At 54.5% G+C, this 18,803-nt stretch overlaps 3 protein-coding genes across 5 annotated transcripts; 1 reads left to right on the forward strand and 2 right to left on the reverse strand.

The window, feature by feature from the left end:
- The first annotated feature begins 1,050 nt into the window (after nucleotides 1–1,050).
- ATG4D (autophagy related 4D cysteine peptidase) lies at nucleotides 1,051–6,872 on the forward strand. 2 transcript variants are annotated; one of them, XM_028519501.2, is made up of 10 exons: nucleotides 1,058–1,581; nucleotides 2,099–2,182; nucleotides 2,262–2,435; nucleotides 2,711–2,987; nucleotides 3,061–3,125; nucleotides 4,258–4,388; nucleotides 5,302–5,380; nucleotides 5,457–5,533; nucleotides 5,616–5,735; nucleotides 6,286–6,872. In XM_028519501.2, the coding sequence occupies exons 1-10, from the start codon at nucleotides 1,350–1,352 to the stop codon at nucleotides 6,466–6,468; spliced, it is 1,422 nt and encodes a 473-aa protein (XP_028375302.1). In that variant the 5' UTR covers nucleotides 1,058–1,349; the 3' UTR covers nucleotides 6,469–6,872. The 2 variants fall into 2 exon arrangements, with proteins under 2 accessions (XP_035888224.1, XP_028375302.1); XM_036032331.1 differs by lacking the exon at nucleotides 5,616–5,735 and having other exon boundaries at nucleotides 1,051–1,581.
- On the reverse strand, nucleotides 6,492–14,990 carry KRI1 (KRI1 homolog). Its single transcript, XM_028519500.2, has 19 exons — nucleotides 14,856–14,990; nucleotides 14,670–14,743; nucleotides 13,860–13,965; nucleotides 13,407–13,512; nucleotides 13,099–13,153; nucleotides 12,972–13,018; nucleotides 12,586–12,682; nucleotides 12,418–12,495; nucleotides 11,993–12,126; nucleotides 11,549–11,675; nucleotides 11,368–11,463; nucleotides 11,107–11,277; nucleotides 10,288–10,363; nucleotides 10,101–10,189; nucleotides 9,889–10,015; nucleotides 9,673–9,803; nucleotides 8,263–8,327; nucleotides 8,058–8,156; nucleotides 6,492–7,440 (listed from the first exon to the last, which is right to left on the reverse strand). Exons 1-19 carry the CDS (start codon nucleotides 14,947–14,949, stop codon nucleotides 7,104–7,106), a joined length of 2,109 nt encoding a protein of 702 aa, XP_028375301.1. The 5' UTR covers nucleotides 14,950–14,990; the 3' UTR covers nucleotides 6,492–7,103.
- A 419-nt stretch (nucleotides 14,991–15,409) lies between these two features.
- On the reverse strand, nucleotides 15,410–17,929 carry CDKN2D (cyclin dependent kinase inhibitor 2D). Of its 2 annotated transcripts, XM_028521567.2 has the most exons (3): nucleotides 17,814–17,929; nucleotides 17,408–17,563; nucleotides 15,410–16,368 (listed from the first exon to the last, which is right to left on the reverse strand). In XM_028521567.2, the coding sequence occupies exons 2-3, from the start codon at nucleotides 17,546–17,548 to the stop codon at nucleotides 16,009–16,011; spliced, it is 501 nt and encodes a 166-aa protein (XP_028377368.1). In that variant the 5' UTR covers nucleotides 17,549–17,563; nucleotides 17,814–17,929; the 3' UTR covers nucleotides 15,410–16,008. The 2 variants fall into 2 exon arrangements, with proteins under 2 accessions (XP_028377368.1, XP_028377366.1); XM_028521565.2 differs by lacking the exon at nucleotides 17,814–17,929 and having other exon boundaries at nucleotides 17,408–17,806.
- Between the last annotated feature and the right edge of the window lie 874 nt (nucleotides 17,930–18,803).

Here is an 18,803-nt window from a genome sequence, read left to right on the forward strand (position 1 = left end):
GGAATTTTGAGAGAAGTCACCCTTCAGAGGTGACATTTGAATAAAATCCTGAGGGAGGGAGCCATGCAGGTATCTCAGGTGGAACAGTACCTGCTGAGTTTGAGAAAGAGAAGTGGCTAAAGGGAAGTGGGGGAAGGGAGAGCAGATGGAAAAGTCTTGAGGTGACTGTCCTTTTGTGTTTTCTCCTTCACATTCCACACCCTCATGCAAATCCTCCTCTGTCTTTCTGAAGCCAGCTGAAGCCAGTGCTCCTGCGGCGTCCACTAGAGGTCATCCTAGGTTGTAGCTGGCCGTCGTTCAGCCCTAACTGTGCCTCAAATGCCATGCTGAGCTTAACAATATGAATTTAGCTCCTCCTTCTAACATTCCTCTGAGTTAGATGCCTTGACATTTTTTTACAGCTTTATTAAGGTATAATTGACATACAACAAACCACACATTTAAAGTGTACGCTCCGATGTGTTTTCACATCCTGGAAACCATCACTACAATCCAGATAACAAAACATATCCCCTAAAAAGTATCCTCTCGCCTTTTTTACATTCCCCCCTCTTGCCGCTTTGCCCTCTACACCCAGGCAACCATTAATGGTATTAGGAGGTTGCACTTTCTCAAGTTTGATATAAATAGAACTAGAAAGTATTCTCTTCTTTTTTGTCTTGGCTTCTTTCCCTTAGCAAAACTTTTATGAAGATTCATCTATGTGGCGTGTATTTGAACTTCCCTTTGCTCATGGGGAAACTGAGGCACACAGAGGCGTGGCTGGGGGTGGGGAGTGAGAGGTGGGGTGCGGACGAAGTGTCACACACAGGTTTGGCCCCAGGCTGAGGTGGGGGTTCTGAGCGCCCAGCCTTGGAGGGAGCTCTGGTTCGCAGGGAGACTCCGTCAGGTGCCGACAGACGCCTAGGCCCCTGCCAGGAGGTGGGTCGCAGCTCGCCGGCCGGGGCGGAGCTTCCCGGCTCTGGGGCCTGCGATAAGGGCCTGCGATAAGGGCGCTAGTCGCGCCTGGGTGCTAAGATAAAGCAGCAGCTGGAGGGCCGGGCGTAGGGGTCCTGGTGTGCCGCCGCCTGTGGAGCCCCCAGTGCAGCCTTCCGGACAGGGACCGGAGGCAAGGAAGGGGGCCGGGGCGGGGCATCCGCAAGTGTCACGCCCGCCTTCCTCCCGGGCCAGGGCAGCTAAAATGGCGGCGACGGCGGTGAGAGCGTCCCGCGCCCGGTCCGGGGTCATGGTCGCGGCGTTGGGGGCCGAGTAGCGCCTTCAGGGCGCTGGTGTCCCGGACACATCCTGGACCCTGGGGCACTGGCTCGCGGCCCCAGCCTGGGCCTTCGGTCTGTCTGCCCGGCGCGCCCATGAACTCCGTGTCGCCGGCCGCCGCGCAGTACAAGAGCGGGAGCCCCGATGACGCGCGCCGCCCCGAGGGCCGCAGGACGCGGGGTCCCCGAGGCCCGGACCCCAACGGCCTGGCACCCTCCGGGGCCAGCGGCCCCGCTCTGGGTTCGCCCGGGGCCGCCTCTGGGGAGCCCGACGAAGTGGACAAATTTAAGGCGAAGTTGCTGACTGCCTGGAACAACGTCAAGTACGGTAAGAGGGGCTCGGCCCAGGATGTGGGTTCTGGGGTGCCAGAGGGCTGGGGGTTTGGCCAGGCAGGGGGCTTAGAGGTCGGTGGGAGTCAGGGAACCAGACCCTGCCCTGTATTCCGTGTATTCCACCATTTGTTCTCCTGTGAGTCACCTGTAGGTCCCTCCGCCCAGGGCTATCTGTGACAGGTTCTACAGGGAATGTTTTCAAATCCAGTCCTTCCCCTTGTTACTTTGAGCAAGCTTTTTTACTTCCCTGTGTACCCACCCATTTTACCTTTCTGCAAAACGGGTACAAGAATCAGAACAGCCTTAATTCATCCTGAATTGATGGCCAACACTGGTGTGGCTGTCCCTAAGGTCCCCACTTCCATCTAAGAGGATATGGAATGGATTCCTCAGTGCCACTCCTGAGATGGGAAATTGGATGGTTCCCATTTCACAGATGGGGGACAGGAGTGCTGTTGCTGTCCTATTATGTTAGCATCCATCCGATGTCTCACTGCCCCATGTCTCCACAGGTTGGTCAGTCAAAAGCCGGACCAGGTTTAGCAAGATCTCCAGCGTCCACCTCTGTGGCCGCCGCTACTGCTTTGACAGTGAGGGTGAGCTGGTGGCCCCAGGCCAAAGTTGGGAGAGGCCCCAGGGGTGTTTCTGGTGGAGTTGACAAGCCTGCTCTTATAGGTGACATCCAGCGTTTCCAAAGGGACTTTGTGTCTCGCCTGTGGCTCACATACCGCCGGGACTTCCCACCCTTTGCTGGCGGCTGCCTGACTTCAGACTGCGGCTGGGGCTGCATGTTGCGAAGTGGGCAGATGATGTTGGCACAAGGCCTCCTGCTGCATTTCCTGCCCAGAGGTGAGGGGTGGAGGGGGGAGGGCACACCAGGAATATGAGCCTACCACATAGGTCAGCAGTGTTAGAATTGCTTGTAACTAAAGTTTAAATTCATGTTATCATTGTGTATAAAGTAAGTTTTCAGGGGGAGCTAGTGCAGTTTATAAGTTTCAAGAATGTGAAAATGGTTAAACATGGGGTCTCAGGAGCATTAGAATTGTGCATGAAGCATGAGTAAATGGGAACTGTGACCCCACGCACTGGCATTGGTTGACAATGTATTCTGTCCCCACCAGACTGGACCTGGGCCAAGGGTGCAGGCCTGGGCCCACCTGAGCCATCAGGGTTGGCCTCTCCCAACCAGTACTATGGACCTGCCCACTGTATGCCCCCACGCTGGGCCCAGCGTGCCCCTGAGCTGGAGCAGGAACGCCAGCATCGGCGGATTGTGTCCTGGTTCGCCGACCACCCTCAGGCCCCCTTTGGCCTACACCAGCTGGTGGAGCTTGGGCAGAGCTCAGGCAAGAAGGCAGGTGACTGGTATGGGCCATCTCTTGTGGCACATATACTCAGGTGAGGGCCACAGCAGGGGGCATGGGAGCTACTGGGTACCCCAAGGAACTTAAGCCTTTCTTCTTGGCCTTAGGAAAGCTGTGGAGAGCTGCTCAGAGGTCACCCACCTGGTGGTATACGTTTCTCAGGACTGTACAGGTAAGGTTTCTCATAACCAAGGTCATGGGGTTCTCATCCTGAGCAGGCAGCTGCTTCTTAGAACCCCATCTTTCTCGGAGGCTGAAACAAGTTCTGGTCAGATTCAAGGCCTACACTGGGAGAGATGCTTAGGATCCCTCCAATCCCTCTAGATCCAGGAGAGGAGACTTCAGGGGCTTCTCCCCTAGTGACAGAAAAAGGACATAGGTGCAGCAGGTTCAGTGTCTGGTGGGAGCTCACTCTCCAATTCACTTTGCTGTGTCCTCATGTGGCAGGATGAGCAAGCAAGCTCCCTGGGGTGTCATTTTTATTTATTTTCCCTTTCAGGTGTAATTGGCCTATAACAGTGTATTTCAGGTATACAACATTATGATTCGATATTTGTGTACAGGGTGGGGCAAAAGTAGGTTTATGGCTGTTCATATGGAAATAATATAAGAATAAACTCTGTGTTTCATGTACTCACAACTATAACCCTACTTTTGCTCCACCCTAATACACTGGAAGTGATTACCACAATAAATCTAGTTAACATCCATTACTATACATAGTTTTAAAAATTGGGGGCGTACCTCTTTCATGAGGGCACTAATCCCATTATTGAGGGGTCTACCCTCAATGACCTAATCACCTCCCATATTACCATCTTAGAATTAGGATTTCAACAAGCTTTCAGATCACAGCAGCTATGTCTCCAAAAAGGGTTGAATCTGCTTTTCTGGGCACCAGCAAGGGAAGAGGGAGAATGGACAGCAGTGGATCAGATCTGAAGAGGAGGTACACACAGGGCCAATCGGTCTGGGGCTGCTCCATGCTCCCGTGTCCGTCCTGGCAGACCCGGACAGAGTCAGCGAGGGCTGGTTAGGCCTGGGACTGGGGATCGGCTCCACCACCTCCTGGCTGTGTGTTCTTCATCTGGCTCTCAGGGTCTTGGTTGCTCTCTGTAAAATGGGGGCCCCATGATTATCTGAGGGAATTTAGGGGTTCTAGAAAGACTTCCTTTTCCACTGACAATGGGAACGTCACCCCGTGCCCCAGAGTTGCTTGGGTGAGGTTGGGCCCCAGGGATGGAGGGCCATACTCCCAAGCTTGAAGGGTGATGAGAAGATGACCTGCTGTCCTGTCCTTCCAGTATACAAGGCGGACGTGGCACGCCTGGTGGCGAGGCCGGACCCCGCAGCTGAGTGGAAGTCTGTGGTCATCTTGGTGCCCGTGCGGCTGGGTGGCGAGACTCTCAACCCTGTGTACGTGCCCTGCGTGAAGGTAGGTTCAGCCAGATTCACCATGCCTCCCACAGGAGCTCTCCAGGATTTTTCAGCTTGGGTTAGGTATATGTGCCTCCTTTGTTCCTTCATTTGTTTATCCAGTAGTTACAGGGCACCTGGTATGTGCCAAGCAGTCTCCCAGCTACTGGCGATTCAGAAGTGAACAGACAAAAACATGTGCCTTCTGGGAGTGAACACTCTAATGACAGGCAGTGAATCTGGAACCAAATAGACAGCTTTGGCATTACAACCTGGACTGTAAAGGAATGCAAACTAATGATGGAGGGTAGGTGGGGGTGGCTGCAGAGCCTAAGAAAGCCCCTCTCCTGCCAGGGGCAATGAAGAGCCAGAGGAGGAGCATTCCAGGCAAAGGGAACAGCAAGGCTGGAAAGACCCTGGTGTGTTTACACTCAGACCAAAGGCCAGAGATCTCCCCACAGCCCACAGGACCCCGCATCCTGTCCCTGTCCCTTCCTGCACTTCATCTGTCCCCACTCTCCTCGCTCTGCTGCAGCCACAGGGGCCTCCTTCCGTTCTCAGAATACATCTGCCTCCGGACTTCACACTTGCTCTTTCCCAAGGTGCTGAACTGTCATCTTTGCTGAAATATCACCCCCAGCGAGGCCTTTCCTGACTCCCCTACTTAGACTTTCAAAGCCCCCCCACCTGCTTTATCCTTTCCCCAGTGTAATCACTTCCTGACACATGACATAACTCATCTTCTTTCTCGTTTGTCTACCACACGTCTACTCCGTAAGACAATGTCTGTCTTGGTCACAGCTGTTCCCCAGGGCCCAGCACGGGCCTGGGCTCACACACACACACACGGGGTGTTTGATAAGCATTTGTTGAGGGACTGTCTGACAGCACCTGCCCTGAGTCTTCACCTTTGTCCACTGTCTTCCCTGCAGGAGCTTCTGCGTTCAGAGCTGTGCCTGGGCATTATGGGGGGCAAGCCACGGCACTCACTGTACTTCATCGGCTACCAGGGTAGGCGTGCCCCATCCGTCTCCATCCTGCCTCACCTTCCCCTTCCCCACCCCTGCTTACACCTCCTTCCCTGCAGATGACTTCCTACTCTACCTGGACCCCCACTACTGCCAGCCTGCTGTGGATGTCAGCCAGGCTGACTTCCCCCTAGAGGTGAGCTGGGACCCACAGGGTGGGGTTGGGGGCATGTGGAAGGAGCTGGGGCCCCCTGAGCTGCTTCTTTTGTCTGCCTCAGTCCTTCCATTGCACCTCACCCCGCAAGATGGCTTTCACCAAGATGGACCCAAGCTGTACTGTGGGGTTCTACGCTGGAGACAGGAAGGAGTTTGAGACACTGTGCTCAGAGCTGACCCGGGTGAGAAAGACTGGCAGAGGGTGAGAGAAGAGACACAGGGGTGGAGTGGGAGAGTAATAGGCCTTAGGCCAGCAGACCCAGGGAAGTTGCTTCCAGGCTGGGTCAGCAAGGTTATCCTCCTGTCCACAAGTTACAAAAGCCTGGCTCTGAGTAGACTCCAAAAGGGGGGTGTACTATGAAAAGTTAGGGTCTGTGCTGCTTTGGGGGACAGCTACATTTGGGAGCTCAAGTGGCAGGACCTTCCCTGTCTCTTGGCTCTACTCTCCCATCAGGGCTTTACCCTTATGGTGGCAAGGGTTTGCTGTCAGCCTCTAGGCACTGCTAGTTTAGTGGAAAGGAAGCCCCACGATCCCAACATGCAGTAAAATCCTAGGACCACCTTTTGTTGCCTGCACTGGGTCACATGCTCATCACCGAGCCCACTGCTGTCCTGGGCAACAGAAGTGCTAATTGGCCGGCCTGGATCATTGCCCTGGGATAACTATGCCCACAGGATCAGTAACTGGTTACTGCTTTGGGGACTGAGTGGCTGTCTCCTTCCTCCCACCAGGTCCTCAGCTCCTCGTCGACCACAGAGCGGTACCCCATGTTCACCCTGGCCGAGGGCCATGCTCAGGACCACAGCCTAGACAGCCTCTGCTCCCAGCTCCCCCAGCCAACTCTGCAGCTCTCCCGGACTGGGCGGCTCCTCAAGGCCAAGCGCCCAAGCTCTGAGGACTTTGTGTTTTTATAAAAGGGACGGGATGGGGGAGAAGATAGGATAAACATTATTTATTTTTTTATTTATGTCACACTGGGTGTGGGAGCTTGGATTCTGATGGTGATGGTACTTCCCTCCTCTCACCCCCTTGATGAGTGCAGCTGAGACCAGCACAGGAAACCTCCAGGCTGGGGCCACCAAGCTGGGGACCCAGCCTGTGGGCCCGCCTCCTGCCAGCTGGGCCCCCTTCACAGGGCAGGGAGGGAGGGATGACAAGCGGGCTCCTAGGCACCCACTCAGGGCCTGACTCACGTACTGTAGTTTGCACTGGACCGCCTGTGCCCCTTACTGGTCTTCAAAGCCCCTGTCCTGCCAAGGCCTGGTGGTGGGGCAACTATGGCTGCTCGGGGCTAATAAAGCTGTCTGACTTGACCTCAGCTCTGGCTGGACCCAGCATTTGAGAGATGGGACTCAGGGTATAATCTCAAGGTGAGGTGTCTAAGTCTCCTGAGGAGCTTGTTAAGTAGCCCTCACCTTCCACATCTGTTAAGGTGGGAGTTCTCCCTTGCCCACAGGGAGATGTGGGTCTATACAGTTAACAGGAGGAATCCATCCAGAGGCCTGATTGAAGGAAAGGAACACGCAGGCCCTTGCCTACTGCATCAAGCTTAAGGGCCACTCTTGGGCCTCTGCTGCTTCCTCTGTTGCCGGCCCAGCAGGCGGAAGTGCAGCCGTTTTGGATTGAGACCGAAGGCCTGCAGTCTCTGGTGGCTGAACTCCTGTCCTCCAAGCTTCACTGTGGGGCCCAGGAGACGAGCCTTCTTGCCCCTCCTCCGCCTCTGGGGGGCTGGCTTCTCGGCAGGCAACACAGAGGCCTCTTTCTGTGCTGGGGGGCTCTCAGGCTGGGGCTGCTTCCTGCAGGCCCCATCAGGTGACAGCAGCTGCCCCTGTGGGCCAGCTTTGTCTCTCTGTGGCTTCCTTGTGGCTTCTGTGGGTGTCTCTATCCTGGGGGAGGAAAGATGGGACTCAGGCCAGGCACAATGAGGCCCCTTCCTGGGTGTACATCCCCCATTTTAAAGCTATGTAAGGAGAAGCTCAGAGAAACGGCAGCACAGCAGTTCAGAGGCCTGCCTGCAATTCACACGTGGATCTGACAAGCACTGGGGTTTTCCTGCTGGACCCTGAGGCTGGATTGTGTTGCCGATAATTCTGGTATCTTAACCTCTGTTTATACTAAGCTACTCATATAAATTAACTCATTCCAGCTTTAAATCAACTCCAGGAACTATCATCCCTGCTCTGGAGACCAGGAAATAACATGATACAACAGCCAAGCGGAATTTACTGTTTTAAGCACATCTCATGAATTGATTCACTTAATCCTCAAAAACACCAACAAGAAATTAGCCATCTTTAACCCTGTTTTATAAATGGGGAAAGAGGTTCAGAGAAGGGAAGTGACTTGGCCACGGTCACACAGCTGCAGCCCATCCAGAATTTGAACTCAGGTCTCAGGGGAGGGCCCAGCCCCAGGTCTTGCAGCAAATGGCTGACAGAACAAGACTCAAACCCAGGCCCGGTGGGCTCCCCAGCCCACCCTCCCTTTGGCAAGCAATACTCACTCCTCTGGGCATAGCGATTTGAAGATCTGCCTCTTTTTCCATGAGTTCTGGGCCTTCTGGCTATACGCCCTCTTGTCCTGCAGCTCCTCCTGCTCCGACCTTTGGGCACCCAGCAGACACACCTGTCAGTGGGTGCTCTGGGAGGTGCCCATGCATGCCTGCCTGCCCTTCCTCCCTGACACCTGGCCCAGCCCCACCCTGTCACCTATACATGCAGGTCTTCTTCAGGGAGCACCACCGGTTCAGCTCCTTGTCGTCAGCAGCAAGGATCTGTATGGGAAGAGACAGTGGGGTCCTGCTGCGTGAGCCCTGGGGATGCCCTGACTCTAAGCCTTAGTCACCTCACCATTCAAGGCAGGGTAATGCTCGTACCACCCAGCAGGGATGTCCTGATGGTGGGAGAGAACTGAGGCCTGTGGGGGCCAATCCATGTTGCCCACAGAGGATATCAGATGGGAAAACAGGTTCAGAAAGGGGTTCCTTGCCCCAAGTCACACAGCCAGGAAGGGGCTGATTTCAGGTTCCGGGGCCCTGGAGCCCTCACTCATGCACCTCAGTCCCAGCAGCCTCAGGGCAGAGGTCACTATGCCAATCACTAGATTTGCTAGTTACAGACCAGGCCCAGGTTCTCAACCTCCAGGCTCCTGCCCCCAGCCTGCAGGGTCCTCATTTATGCGGTGAGCATCCCCTCAGAACCTATTGGGAGGTGCTTGAGAACAAGTGACTGCAGATGGCAGAAGTTCAGCAAACATCAGCTATTTTTGCTGACCAGGGACAGTCAAGTGCCCACGGCCACCCTGATGGCTAAGGGACAAGTGCCGTGTAAAGAGCCACGTGTTTCAGCTCCACAGCCACTAGGCAGGGCTGTTACTAAGCCTGTTTTACAGATGGGAAACTGAGGCACAGAGCCTTAAGTCGCATGTCCAAGGTCACAGCTGGGGAGTAGCTAAGGCAGGATTTGAACCCAGACCATCTGGTTCCAGAGCCCCCCAGTCTTAATGGCCACCTGGCTGCCAATATACAGTAACAGAAATAAAGGAACAGCTTACCCCTGAGCAAGATGGGTTTGAACTGCCTGGGTTCATATATATATATGTGGATTTTTTTCAAAAAATACAATGAATGTATTTTCCTTATAATTTTCTTAACATTTTCTCTCGAGTTTACTTTCTTGTAAGAATATAGTATATAATATGTGTAACATACAAAATATATGTTGATCAGCTGTGTATGGTATCAGTAAGACTTCCAGTCAACAGCGGGCTGTTAGTACAGTCAGCTTTCTGCATCTGCAAAGGTTGAATCCACGGATTCGAAACTGCAGCTATAAAGGGAAAACGCTTGTTCGATTTTTGGGGAATCAAAAATTACACACAGATTGTTTGCTGGACAAGGGTCAGCAACCTAACCCCCACGTTGTTCAAGGGTCAACTGTGATATTTACAAGGGGCTGTTTGAAGCCCCCTTCTCACAGAAACCCTTTGAGGCAGGAAATATCAGTACTCTCATTAGCACTATTCCTGTCATTTTTGATATAAGGCAACAGCCTCTGGCTCTGTGCTCCCTCTTGCCTCCTGGGTGCCTCCCAGTGTCCCACGTCCACCTGGGGCCCTACCTCTTCAGTGCTGAGCCCAAAGTCACAGGGCACCACGGTGCGGTACTTGAATCGACAGGGTAGGTCGTCGATGATGTCCTCATAGTCCAGCCGGTAATACTCGTCCAGGTACTCCTCGAAAGTCTTGTCCCCTGTGTGGGCAGAGGGCAGGGCTACTGGGGTATGTTGGCCCTGCAGAGCCCCTGCCCACCCAGCACATGCCCACCCAGGCCTCACCGGGGTTGTACACAGGCTTCTCCTGCCCCACAGCTGCAGCGAAAGGCGACCTGCGCTTCCTTTTGCCCGTTAAGGGGGCCTCACGCTTCCTCTTCTGAGGCTGGCTGGGATCATAGTCAGCATCCATCTGCCAAGACAAGCATGTCAGATCAGCCCTCATGGCCTATGAGACCCTCCAAGGCACCCCCTCTCCCCCTGCCGACGGCACCTACATTGAAGTCTGGGTCCTCACAGTGCAGCTCCTGGTGGCTCCAGTCCCCACTGTGCTCCAGCCCAGTCCACGTGTCCCAGTTCCAGTCATCTGGTTCCAGAGGAGACAGGCAGGGATGGGCCCAGGGGGCTCAGGATGGGACCTCAGGCTTTAGGCCCAACACTCTCACCCCTGCCCAGTTACTTCACCTTCAAGCCCTTCCTCTTCCTCAAATCGTGGCTTCTCCTCCTCCATCGTGCCGTAGTACTCGTCCCCGAAGCATCTCTGCAGGGCCGGGGCCAGGTGGGTCAGCAGGACCCAACACCTCCCCAATAGCTCTATTCCTGTGCCTTACATGGCCCTCTGGCACCCTCTCAGGACCCAGCTCCCAATGTGGGCCTGACAAAGCCGGCCAGAGGATTCCTCTAAGACCCCACATCCCCCTGCATGTCCCCAATCACCACTCAGAACCCTGCAAGTTGCTCTCATATGGTTAAGTGCCTGCCACTAGACGGGGAGCTCTGAGACGGCAGGGACCTATATGCTGCCTGTTGCTTGGCATACAGTGGGTGATCAGTGAGTGTTAGACTGGTTCTCGTCCCAGGGTGGTTTTCACCTGGCCTGCCTATACACCCTCAGTCCCCTTCCCTGACTTACCAGGCTGGTCAGGGGCCTCTTTGGGGCTCCCATGGTCCCCACTGCTCCCCACACAGCCTGCATCACCTGTGTTATGGCCTGATGTTACATTCCCAGAAACATAACAATAAATATTAACGGTGCAATAAATGAGTTTAAAGGAAATACAGTGACTCACTGTTTCTTAAGCATTTACCAACTAAACTTTTACACGTATTTTAAACCCTCAAGCTACCCTGACAACAGCTCTGTGGTAGAGGCAATGGTTAGACCCACTTTACAGACAGGGACAAAGGCTCAGAGAGGCTACACAGCCAAGAAACACCACTGATTCCAGAGCCCCAATCCCAAGCACTTGGCTGCACAGCTGGACCCGAGTGTGGGGACCATACCTGCATGAGCTGGTCATGCCGTGTAGGGTCAAAGTCGTCCTCAAGGTCCTGTTCCTCAAAGCCCACTGTTTCATTGCCTGTGACCTGCCTCAGCTTCTGCAGCTTGGCCAGAATCTCCTTCCTCTTCAGGTTCTTTAGCTGCTTAAGTTCCTCCTGCTTTTTTGCTTTCTCCTATGGGTGGCACGCCAGATGAAGAGAGAGGGTATGGATTCTCTCCATAGGCTAGGGGTCCTCCTCAACCTACCACTCCCTCACACTCACCCTCCTCTTTCGCTCCCGCATCTCCTCCCTCTTCTCCTTCCTGCGCTCGTCCTTGCGGCGTACAGAGGATGCAATGCTCCGAGGGTAGGTCTTGACCTGTGGGCCAAAGAGATGACTCTGGACTCTCTCAGTGTGGCTGTCGTGGGCTGGCTCCTCCCAAGTCCCAGCCCTAGCAACCTACCAAGGCTGAGTCTGGCTCCTCGAAGCGGAAATTGTACTTTTGCTCAAATTCCTCCTGCTTCTTCAGAAACAGCTCCCCCTCATCTGAGGAGTCATCTACAGACAGCTGGACCAGGGGGCCTGGGGCCCTGAGGGATGAGAAAGAGCACGGCGGAGTCAGTGGAGCTCCTGCGTACGAGCAGTATTAACACATTCAATCCTCCTAAGAACCCTATGGTAGGTGCCACTGTTACCCCAACTGTATAGATGGCAAAACTGAGGCATGGAAGACTAGCAGCAGGGTGAGGATTTGAACTAGAACCACCTGACTCCAAAGCCCACACTCCACGGCTCTTCCTCACACGTGACTAACTCTGCTACCATTTGTGTGAAAAAGCAAACACCAGTGCCCTTGCTTTCCAGCCAGCGTTGACTCCAGTCCCCCAGTGAAAACACAGTGGCTCACCTTTCCTCCTCCTCCTCCTCTTCTTCCTCCTCCTCATTTCCCTCTTCCTCATAACGCTTGCTGAGAATATAATCCCGCAGGAACTGCTCTCCCTCATCCAATTCTGGGTTGTTCCAGTATTCCTTAAGGTGAGTCTGGGAGTGAAGGGGTGCCAAGACCCAGGTTAGACACTCAGAGGCAGGGAAGGAGGGTGGACGTGGGCATCAAGTGGATTCAAGTAACTGAAACTTCACAGCTGGCCTAAGACATAGATGAAGGGCATTATTCCCACTTCATAGATGTACAAACTGAGGCCCAGGGAGGGGCCCAACCATCTTCATAATCTGTGCTCTTAGCTACCCCTTCAAGGGCTGGGTTCTGGAAACAGGCTGGATGAAGGCAGGAAAGACAGTGTAGTTCTTCAGCAACCACGCATGGAAACTCACCAAGTCTCGCAGGGTCTCAGGATTCTGAATCTCCTTCTGCCCCTTCAGCCATTCAATGTAGTCAGCATCCTCCTGGGCCTGGGGGAAGGCCAGCATGGAGGGTCTGTGGGAGCCCAAGCGCTGCCCATCTGCCAACAGCCCTCGTCCAGCGGAGGTCCCAGCACCTACCTCCTCCTCCTTGTTTTTAGTGCGTTTCTGCAGCAACCCGGAACTACCTTCCCCAGCGCTATCCTCATCTTCACTGTCCTCGACGAATGCTCGGAAGCTGCCCACACAAGAGAACAAGTCTCAAAACAGCCAGGCTAGCCCTGTCCACTGCCCCAACATTAACCCTGTTCACTAAGCCCTGAGTTCTCTCTGACAAGCTCAGAGTGGTCTGAGACACAGAGGGCATTATCAACCCCATTTAACAAATTGGGAAACTGAGGCATGGTGAGAGCAAGTAATGTGTTTAAGGGCATACAACCATTAGTGAGAGCTGGATTTGAACTCAGACCTGTCTAAACCCAGAGCCTCAACTCCTATGAATCTGTATACTCACTGGCCCAACTCACCTTTCCTTGAGCTGTTGCTGTTCTTCCACATAACTATTTGATGAGACCTGTTCAAGACAGGGTACCATGGGCCTCAGGCTCAGCCCTGGGCCCCCCAGCCCCGCCCCCGGCCCCCAGGCCCACCAACCTGAAGTCTCTCATTGGAGGTCTCCCCGTCTGAATTCTCCTCGTCAACGTATTTGCTGTGCAAGGAAGGATTGGGGCTTCAAAACAGACTCCCCAGTCTGTCTATCCTAGCGCAATGAGGGGCAGTTACGAGCAGCAGGTGGGAGCGTGCCAACAGGGTGCAGGCCATCATGGAAGAAACTGCTCTCTGGCGTTCCCTCAATTCTGGTGAGTCACTGGCTTCTTCCTACCCCTTCCCCGAAGAACCCCATGCACCCGCTGGCTCTGGGAAGGCGGGGAATCATATGTGGCAGGCCTTCTCCTCCTCACCCTTCTTTCTCCAGGATAACCTTCCTCTCATAGTCCTTCAGGTACATGGGTCGCACCTTCTTTTGCTTCTTGGCTGCCAGCTCCTCCTCACTCTCCAAGGGTGTTGCTGCAGAATCACCAAAAGACGCCTGCTATTACCAACAACCACAACGTCCTTCTTTCCCCAGACAGAGAATCCCACCTGGCTAGGCCAGGGTCAAAGGCTTCATATCCCCAGGCCACCAGTTCCCAGATATACAACAGTTATCATACTAGCTACCACCTGGTAGTACCTGGCAGGGATAACTCAGTGAGTAACTTTCGCTTTGAACGAGGCACACGATTATTAACATCAACAGGTAATAATCTAAGATATTCTGCTAAGCATTTTTGATATAAAATGATTCATTAGATAGTCACAACAGATGATAAGGCCATGAGGAACCTTGGCCTTGGAGAGGAGCAGCCCCAGACCTGTTCTCTGGTAGAAGGTAGCATCTTTCTGATAAATGCAAGGATCCTTCTTCTTCAACAGGGAGAGTGTCCTGTAAAAGTCTCGTTCCTGCTGAGGGTCGAATTCCTAGGGCAAGAAAAGGATTGGGAACAGGTGTCAGATGGAAGGTGGTGTGAGCGATGGAAGGCAGTAAGCAACTGGGGTAAGTGGGCTGAGAGGGTATGGGAATTAGGGTGGAGGTATGGGGGTACATTAGATGGAATGAAAGGGGATCTCACTAGGGAGAGGCAGGTGCGGTGAAGGGGTGTCAAACAGGGAGAGAAGGGAGGGAGGGCCATAACATAACAAGTAGAAGACCCGAGACAGAGGAGGGTAGCAGACAAAGGGCTGATACTTCCTGAGGACCTGGGATTGACATGGGGCAGGTAGAAGAGATGGCCCATGGCAGACAGCAGGAGTGACTGGGCTGCACAGTGGGGTGGGAAGATGATGTGGCTGATGTGGGGAGAAGCTGGGTGCCCCGTGTGGCAGATGCCCCACTTCGGGAACAGTAGCAAATAGAAATGGTTAGATTCTTGGAAGGTAAAAAGGGGGAGAAAGGGATCACACCAAACACAGCAGGATGAACAGGTGGATCCATAGCGGGGGGAGGAGTGGATTTGGCCACCCCCTGAGAATCAGGAGGGCACCTGTCTGATACTCATGGGATTGGGGGCGAGGGGTTGGAAGCGACGGGTTTGCGCGCTAGCCGATCGCAGTAGTTGGGTTCAGAATATGGTGGCGGCTTTGAATGCCTCCCGTACGTCCGGAGCCGGGGTAAGGAAGCTCACCACCCGCTCGTCGCTGGAGTCAGACTCGGAGCTGGAGTCCTCTCCGCCGTCTCGGTCCCGGTATCGATCTTTCACTGCGGGGGACAGATGGGAGGCCCCCAGATCAGAATGGGGGGACCACACCAACCCCCACTTCCCGATGGCCCAGAAGCGTCGGCGACCATCGAGCATGAGCCCCGCACTCACGCCGTTGCAGCTCCTCGCGTTCCCGGTAGCGGCTGTACCGCGCAGCAAACGCCGCGTTTACCCGCAAGGGAGAAGGCCCGCGCGTCTCCGGCATGGCGGCCCTGCGGCCCACTGCGCACGCGTACGGCGAGCGTCCTGACGAGGCCGGCTCTTCTAGGCCCCGACCAACGAGAACTTTAAAGGGGGAGGAGCTTCACGAACTTCGTCTAACCCCGCCTTCGGATTTTCTGGAATCTCTTACGCCTCCTAACCGCAGTCCACGCCCACGGTCACGCCTATGCAGGGAAGGCTTCAGCCACCGCCCACCCCACCCCCGGGCTACCCGCACCCAGCTGACATCTGGGGGCCCTTTCTCCACTCGCGGTTTCCTGCCTCCCTTCCGTTCCGACAGTGCAAACCGCTGCCCCACCCAACTCACTCACTCCTGGTGCCCTGGGAATTACTACTCTTTTCCCTCCCCGAAGCATCCAAGATCTGCGACCCTCGTGCCCACCCCCGCGAATATCCTGGACATGTGACTCTCCATCGCAGACTCAAAAATCACAAGCCACCAGCACTTTGATCACGCACAAGAATTAATTTAATGGGTAAAACATTAAATTACCACACAACTTTTTTCCACAAAGATTAATAAATAGAATCTTTTTTTTAATGCTGTACAAGAAGAGACTGGAAAACAAGCTTCCAACAAAATATGAATGAACTCATACCACCCTTTTATTCATTTGGAATTCCCCCCACCCCCCATGCTCAAAAGCAGTGTGCACCTTGAGGTCTCTCTCTGGGTACAGTCAGCCAAAGTTGCCAGGTTCCAGGAGCCCTGGAAGCAATGACCTCACTCTGGGGCTCAGGCTTTAAATGCCCTGCCCTTCAGACTCATCAGCTGCCAGAGCAGTCTGGGAAGTGGAGGAAACTGAACCGTTTAGGTGGCTGTTGCTTACAGGAGTCCTTCTCACCAAACACACAATAGGGAAAAACAAATGAGAAATGCCCCTTAAACACACAAACCCAAGAAATCAATACCAACAAACCACAAACTGGTGTCCCTCCAGTTTGGCAGTGGGCAGGAAGAGCAAAAAGAGAAAGTGTTTCTTTCCTCCTCTTTTGCGATAGAACCCAGCTGGGTCCCGTTGCTGCAGTAAGTGGCCCTGGGTCACAGTGGTGCCACCATGTGCCCCTGCAGTATGTCCATGAGATCCTGAGCCCCTCTTCCCTGTGCCAGCTCCAGGGGTGTGAGCCCTCTGGTATCCCTGTGATGGAGATCAGACTCAGCAGCTAGGAAGCTGACCACAGCTGTGTGGCCTTCTCGCACTGCCAGATGGATGGGGAGCGCCCCGGTGTTATCAGGCGTGTTGACATCAGCACCATGCTCTACCAAAACCTTCAGAGTGTCGAGGAATCCAGTGCGGGCTGCATCATGGGCTGGAGTGGTGCCAGAGGCATCCTGGACATTGGGACTGGCACCTTGCTTCAGGAGCTCCAGGGCGATGGTGGGGCTGCCAAACATCATGACCTGTGCCAGGGCAGAGTGCAAGGGGGGTGTCCTCAAGGGAGGGATTCCAGGAAAAGACATCAATGAAAAGAGGGTTCATTCAGAAATAGGGAACATCAGAGAAGAAGTCATCTGGAGAATGGAAAAAGCCCAGGGAACACAAGCCCCTAGAGAACAAGGTCCCCTAGGAAGAGCAACCCCACCAATAAAATGGTAACCCCCTAAGGATAAGACACCTCCTTAGGAATAGCCCTCATGTAAACTCAAAGAACCTGAGACCCTCTCCAAAGAACCAGAGGACCACCCCCCTTCAGATGTGGGAAATCACCAGGAAACAAAAATCTCCAGGAAATTGGTCTCAAAATGAGAACTGTCCCCCACCCCAAGAGAAAACAGTCCCCTCAAGGGAAAGGGGATGCCCAGGGAATCTGAAACTCCTTCTCCAATAAATAGGTCCTCTCATATAATTGTAATGCTCCCCAGAGCACCCGAACCCCTCAATGGGGTTCTCCACTAAAATCACTCCCAGAAAATAGGGTACTACCATGCAATCTGTAACTGTTCTCCCAGTAGGAACCCCCCCCATACACCAGGAATCTGAAAACACCCGATATAACCCCCCCCCCAAGAAACTGGATACTTCTATACTTCTCATGGAACCCACTAGACAATAAGAACGCCCTGGAGACATGAATCCCTCCTATCAGTGATCGGATTCCCCGTCTCCCGTCCCCACAGAAGCCCAAAGAAACCAGAGCCGTCCCCATGAAAATGGTACCCAAAGAATCTGAACCCTCATTCATGGAATAAGAACCTTCCCAGGGAAACTAAATCCCCAGCACCCAAAGAACAAGGAATTCTCCAGAGATGGAAAACCTTCCCTTCCCCCATCCACCCACATACTAAAGGGGACCTCAAAGAGCAACGTCAGCCCAGAAATGGAGGACCGGATCCCAGTCGGCCACCACCCGGGCCAGGAGACTTTGGGGAAGGGGTGTGGGATCTCAGTTCTCTCCTGGCTCTGCCGCTCCGGCCTCACTGCTGTGCAGACCGGCCTCACCTGCAGCGCTGTCTTGCCGAAGCGGTTCAAGACATCGGGGTGCACCAGCTCACGGGACAGAAGGCGGCGCACCTCCAGCACGTCGCCCCGGGCCGCGGCTCCGCTTAGCCGGTCGCCGGCGCAGACCTCCTCCAGCAGCATGTCGACACTGACGGCCTGAGAAGCCCCCCGCCCCACCCCGGCGCGGTCAGGGCGGGGAAAACCGCGGATACTGGCCCAAATAGCCCTCCCTCTGAGTGCCCAGCCAGCGCAAGGCTGCCGGCCCGGCTAGCCAGTCCGGGGCTCCAGCGCGACCCCCACCTACCCGGCCGGCTCCTCCCCTCTGTCAACCCGCAGGTTGCAAGGGGCTGGGAACCCGGCCCAACCCTCCAAGGCCCGCAGGGGGCCCGGTCTCCGCCCAACTTACCCTCCCTCTTCCTCTACGGGCGGGGTCTCTTCTGAGCCGACAACGCCGACGCAGCCTCGGAGCAGTCCGCTAGGGGGCGGAGACAGCGCGCTCTAGGCCCCGCCTCTGAACGCGGCAGATTTGTTTTCTTATGAACTAGCTACTTTGTAGCCCGGCTGTGTTGCCCGGCGCCCGACCTTGCGGCGCTCAGCCCACACGTTCAGTGCAGCCAATGGCTATGCGTTGCCGAGGAGGGTTTGCGTTCCGCCGTGGGCGGTGCCGCTCCTGATTGGCCGATCCACGGTGATTGGTGGACCGCCCGCAATGGCGGGGTTTTCGGTTTTTCAAATTCTCCTGGCGGGCGGGAGAGCGTGTCCGTTTAACTGACCCGAGAGAGAAAGGTCAGGGTTAGGGTAGCGCGGGCTGCTCCAGGACCTCGGCACCTCCGTGAGGGAAAGGAGGTAGGAGGGGGGCTGCCCAGTCCGGGACTCCTCCATTCAGCCACGCGGTAAGAATTTATTTGCCTTTACGGGGCGCGGAGCGTTTTATTTCATTCATTGACTCATCACGTACAGGAACCGTTCCCAGTGCGGGGGAGCTCACATTCAAGCACCTAAATAATTTAAGATAGCATTAAGCACCGTGGAAAAAAAAATAAAACGGGAAAATGAAGGTGGGTGAGGAAGAAATACCGTTTCGGCTCAGATTGAGCCAGCCCTAGCCTAAGTGCAAGGATGAGGAGGAACGTTCACGCCACAACTGCCACGTGGTTGAGTCTGGGAAGTGGCTCTTACAGAGGCCTTCATTCAAACATTTATTGAACACCTGCTATGTAGTAGGCGCCCAGCTGGAGAACGAGCTACCGTTTAGGGCAGGAGAGGACAATAATTAAATCTTTAAAGAGCGGTAAATGATAAGGCCTGATAAAATGGGATAAATGATAGTCTATTGGGAAAGGAAGGCCGTTGAAATACAGAGGTCAGGGAGGGCCACTCTGAGTTGGTGACACTG

Source organism: Phyllostomus discolor, chromosome 8, assembly GCF_004126475.2.
Source record: "Phyllostomus discolor isolate MPI-MPIP mPhyDis1 chromosome 8, mPhyDis1.pri.v3, whole genome shotgun sequence".
Classification (NCBI taxonomy): Eukaryota; Metazoa; Chordata; class Mammalia; order Chiroptera; family Phyllostomidae; genus Phyllostomus; species Phyllostomus discolor.

Bases quoted from the DNA above. Each gene is read 5' to 3' on its own strand.
- ATG4D (XM_028519501.2), top strand. From the start codon at position 1,350: ATGAACTCCGTGTCGCCGGCCGCCGCGCAGTACAAGAGCGGGAGCCCC. The intron at 3,126-4,257 runs GTAAGGTTTCTC...CTGTCCTTCCAG, and splicing joins CGTTTCTCAGGACTGTACAG to TATACAAGGCGGACGTGGCA. The intron at 4,389-5,301 runs GTAGGTTCAGCC...TCTTCCCTGCAG, and splicing joins TGTACGTGCCCTGCGTGAAG to GAGCTTCTGCGTTCAGAGCT.
- KRI1 (XM_028519500.2), bottom strand. From the start codon at position 14,949: ATGCCGGAGACGCGCGGGCCTTCTCCCTTGCGGGTAAACGCGGCGTTT. The intron at 11,676-11,992 runs GTGAGCCACTGT...CTCATCCCTCAG, and splicing joins GAGGAGGAGGAGGAGGAAAG to GGCCCCAGGCCCCCTGGTCC. The intron at 7,441-8,057 runs GTGAGTATTGCT...TTCCTCCCCCAG, and splicing joins AAATCGCTATGCCCAGAGGA to GATAGAGACACCCACAGAAG.
- CDKN2D (XM_028521567.2), bottom strand. From the start codon at position 17,548: ATGCTGCTGGAGGAGGTCTGCGCCGGCGACCGGCTAAGCGGAGCCGCG. The intron at 16,369-17,407 runs GTGAGGCCGGTC...GCCCTGGCACAG, and splicing joins TCGGCAAGACAGCGCTGCAG to GTCATGATGTTTGGCAGCCC.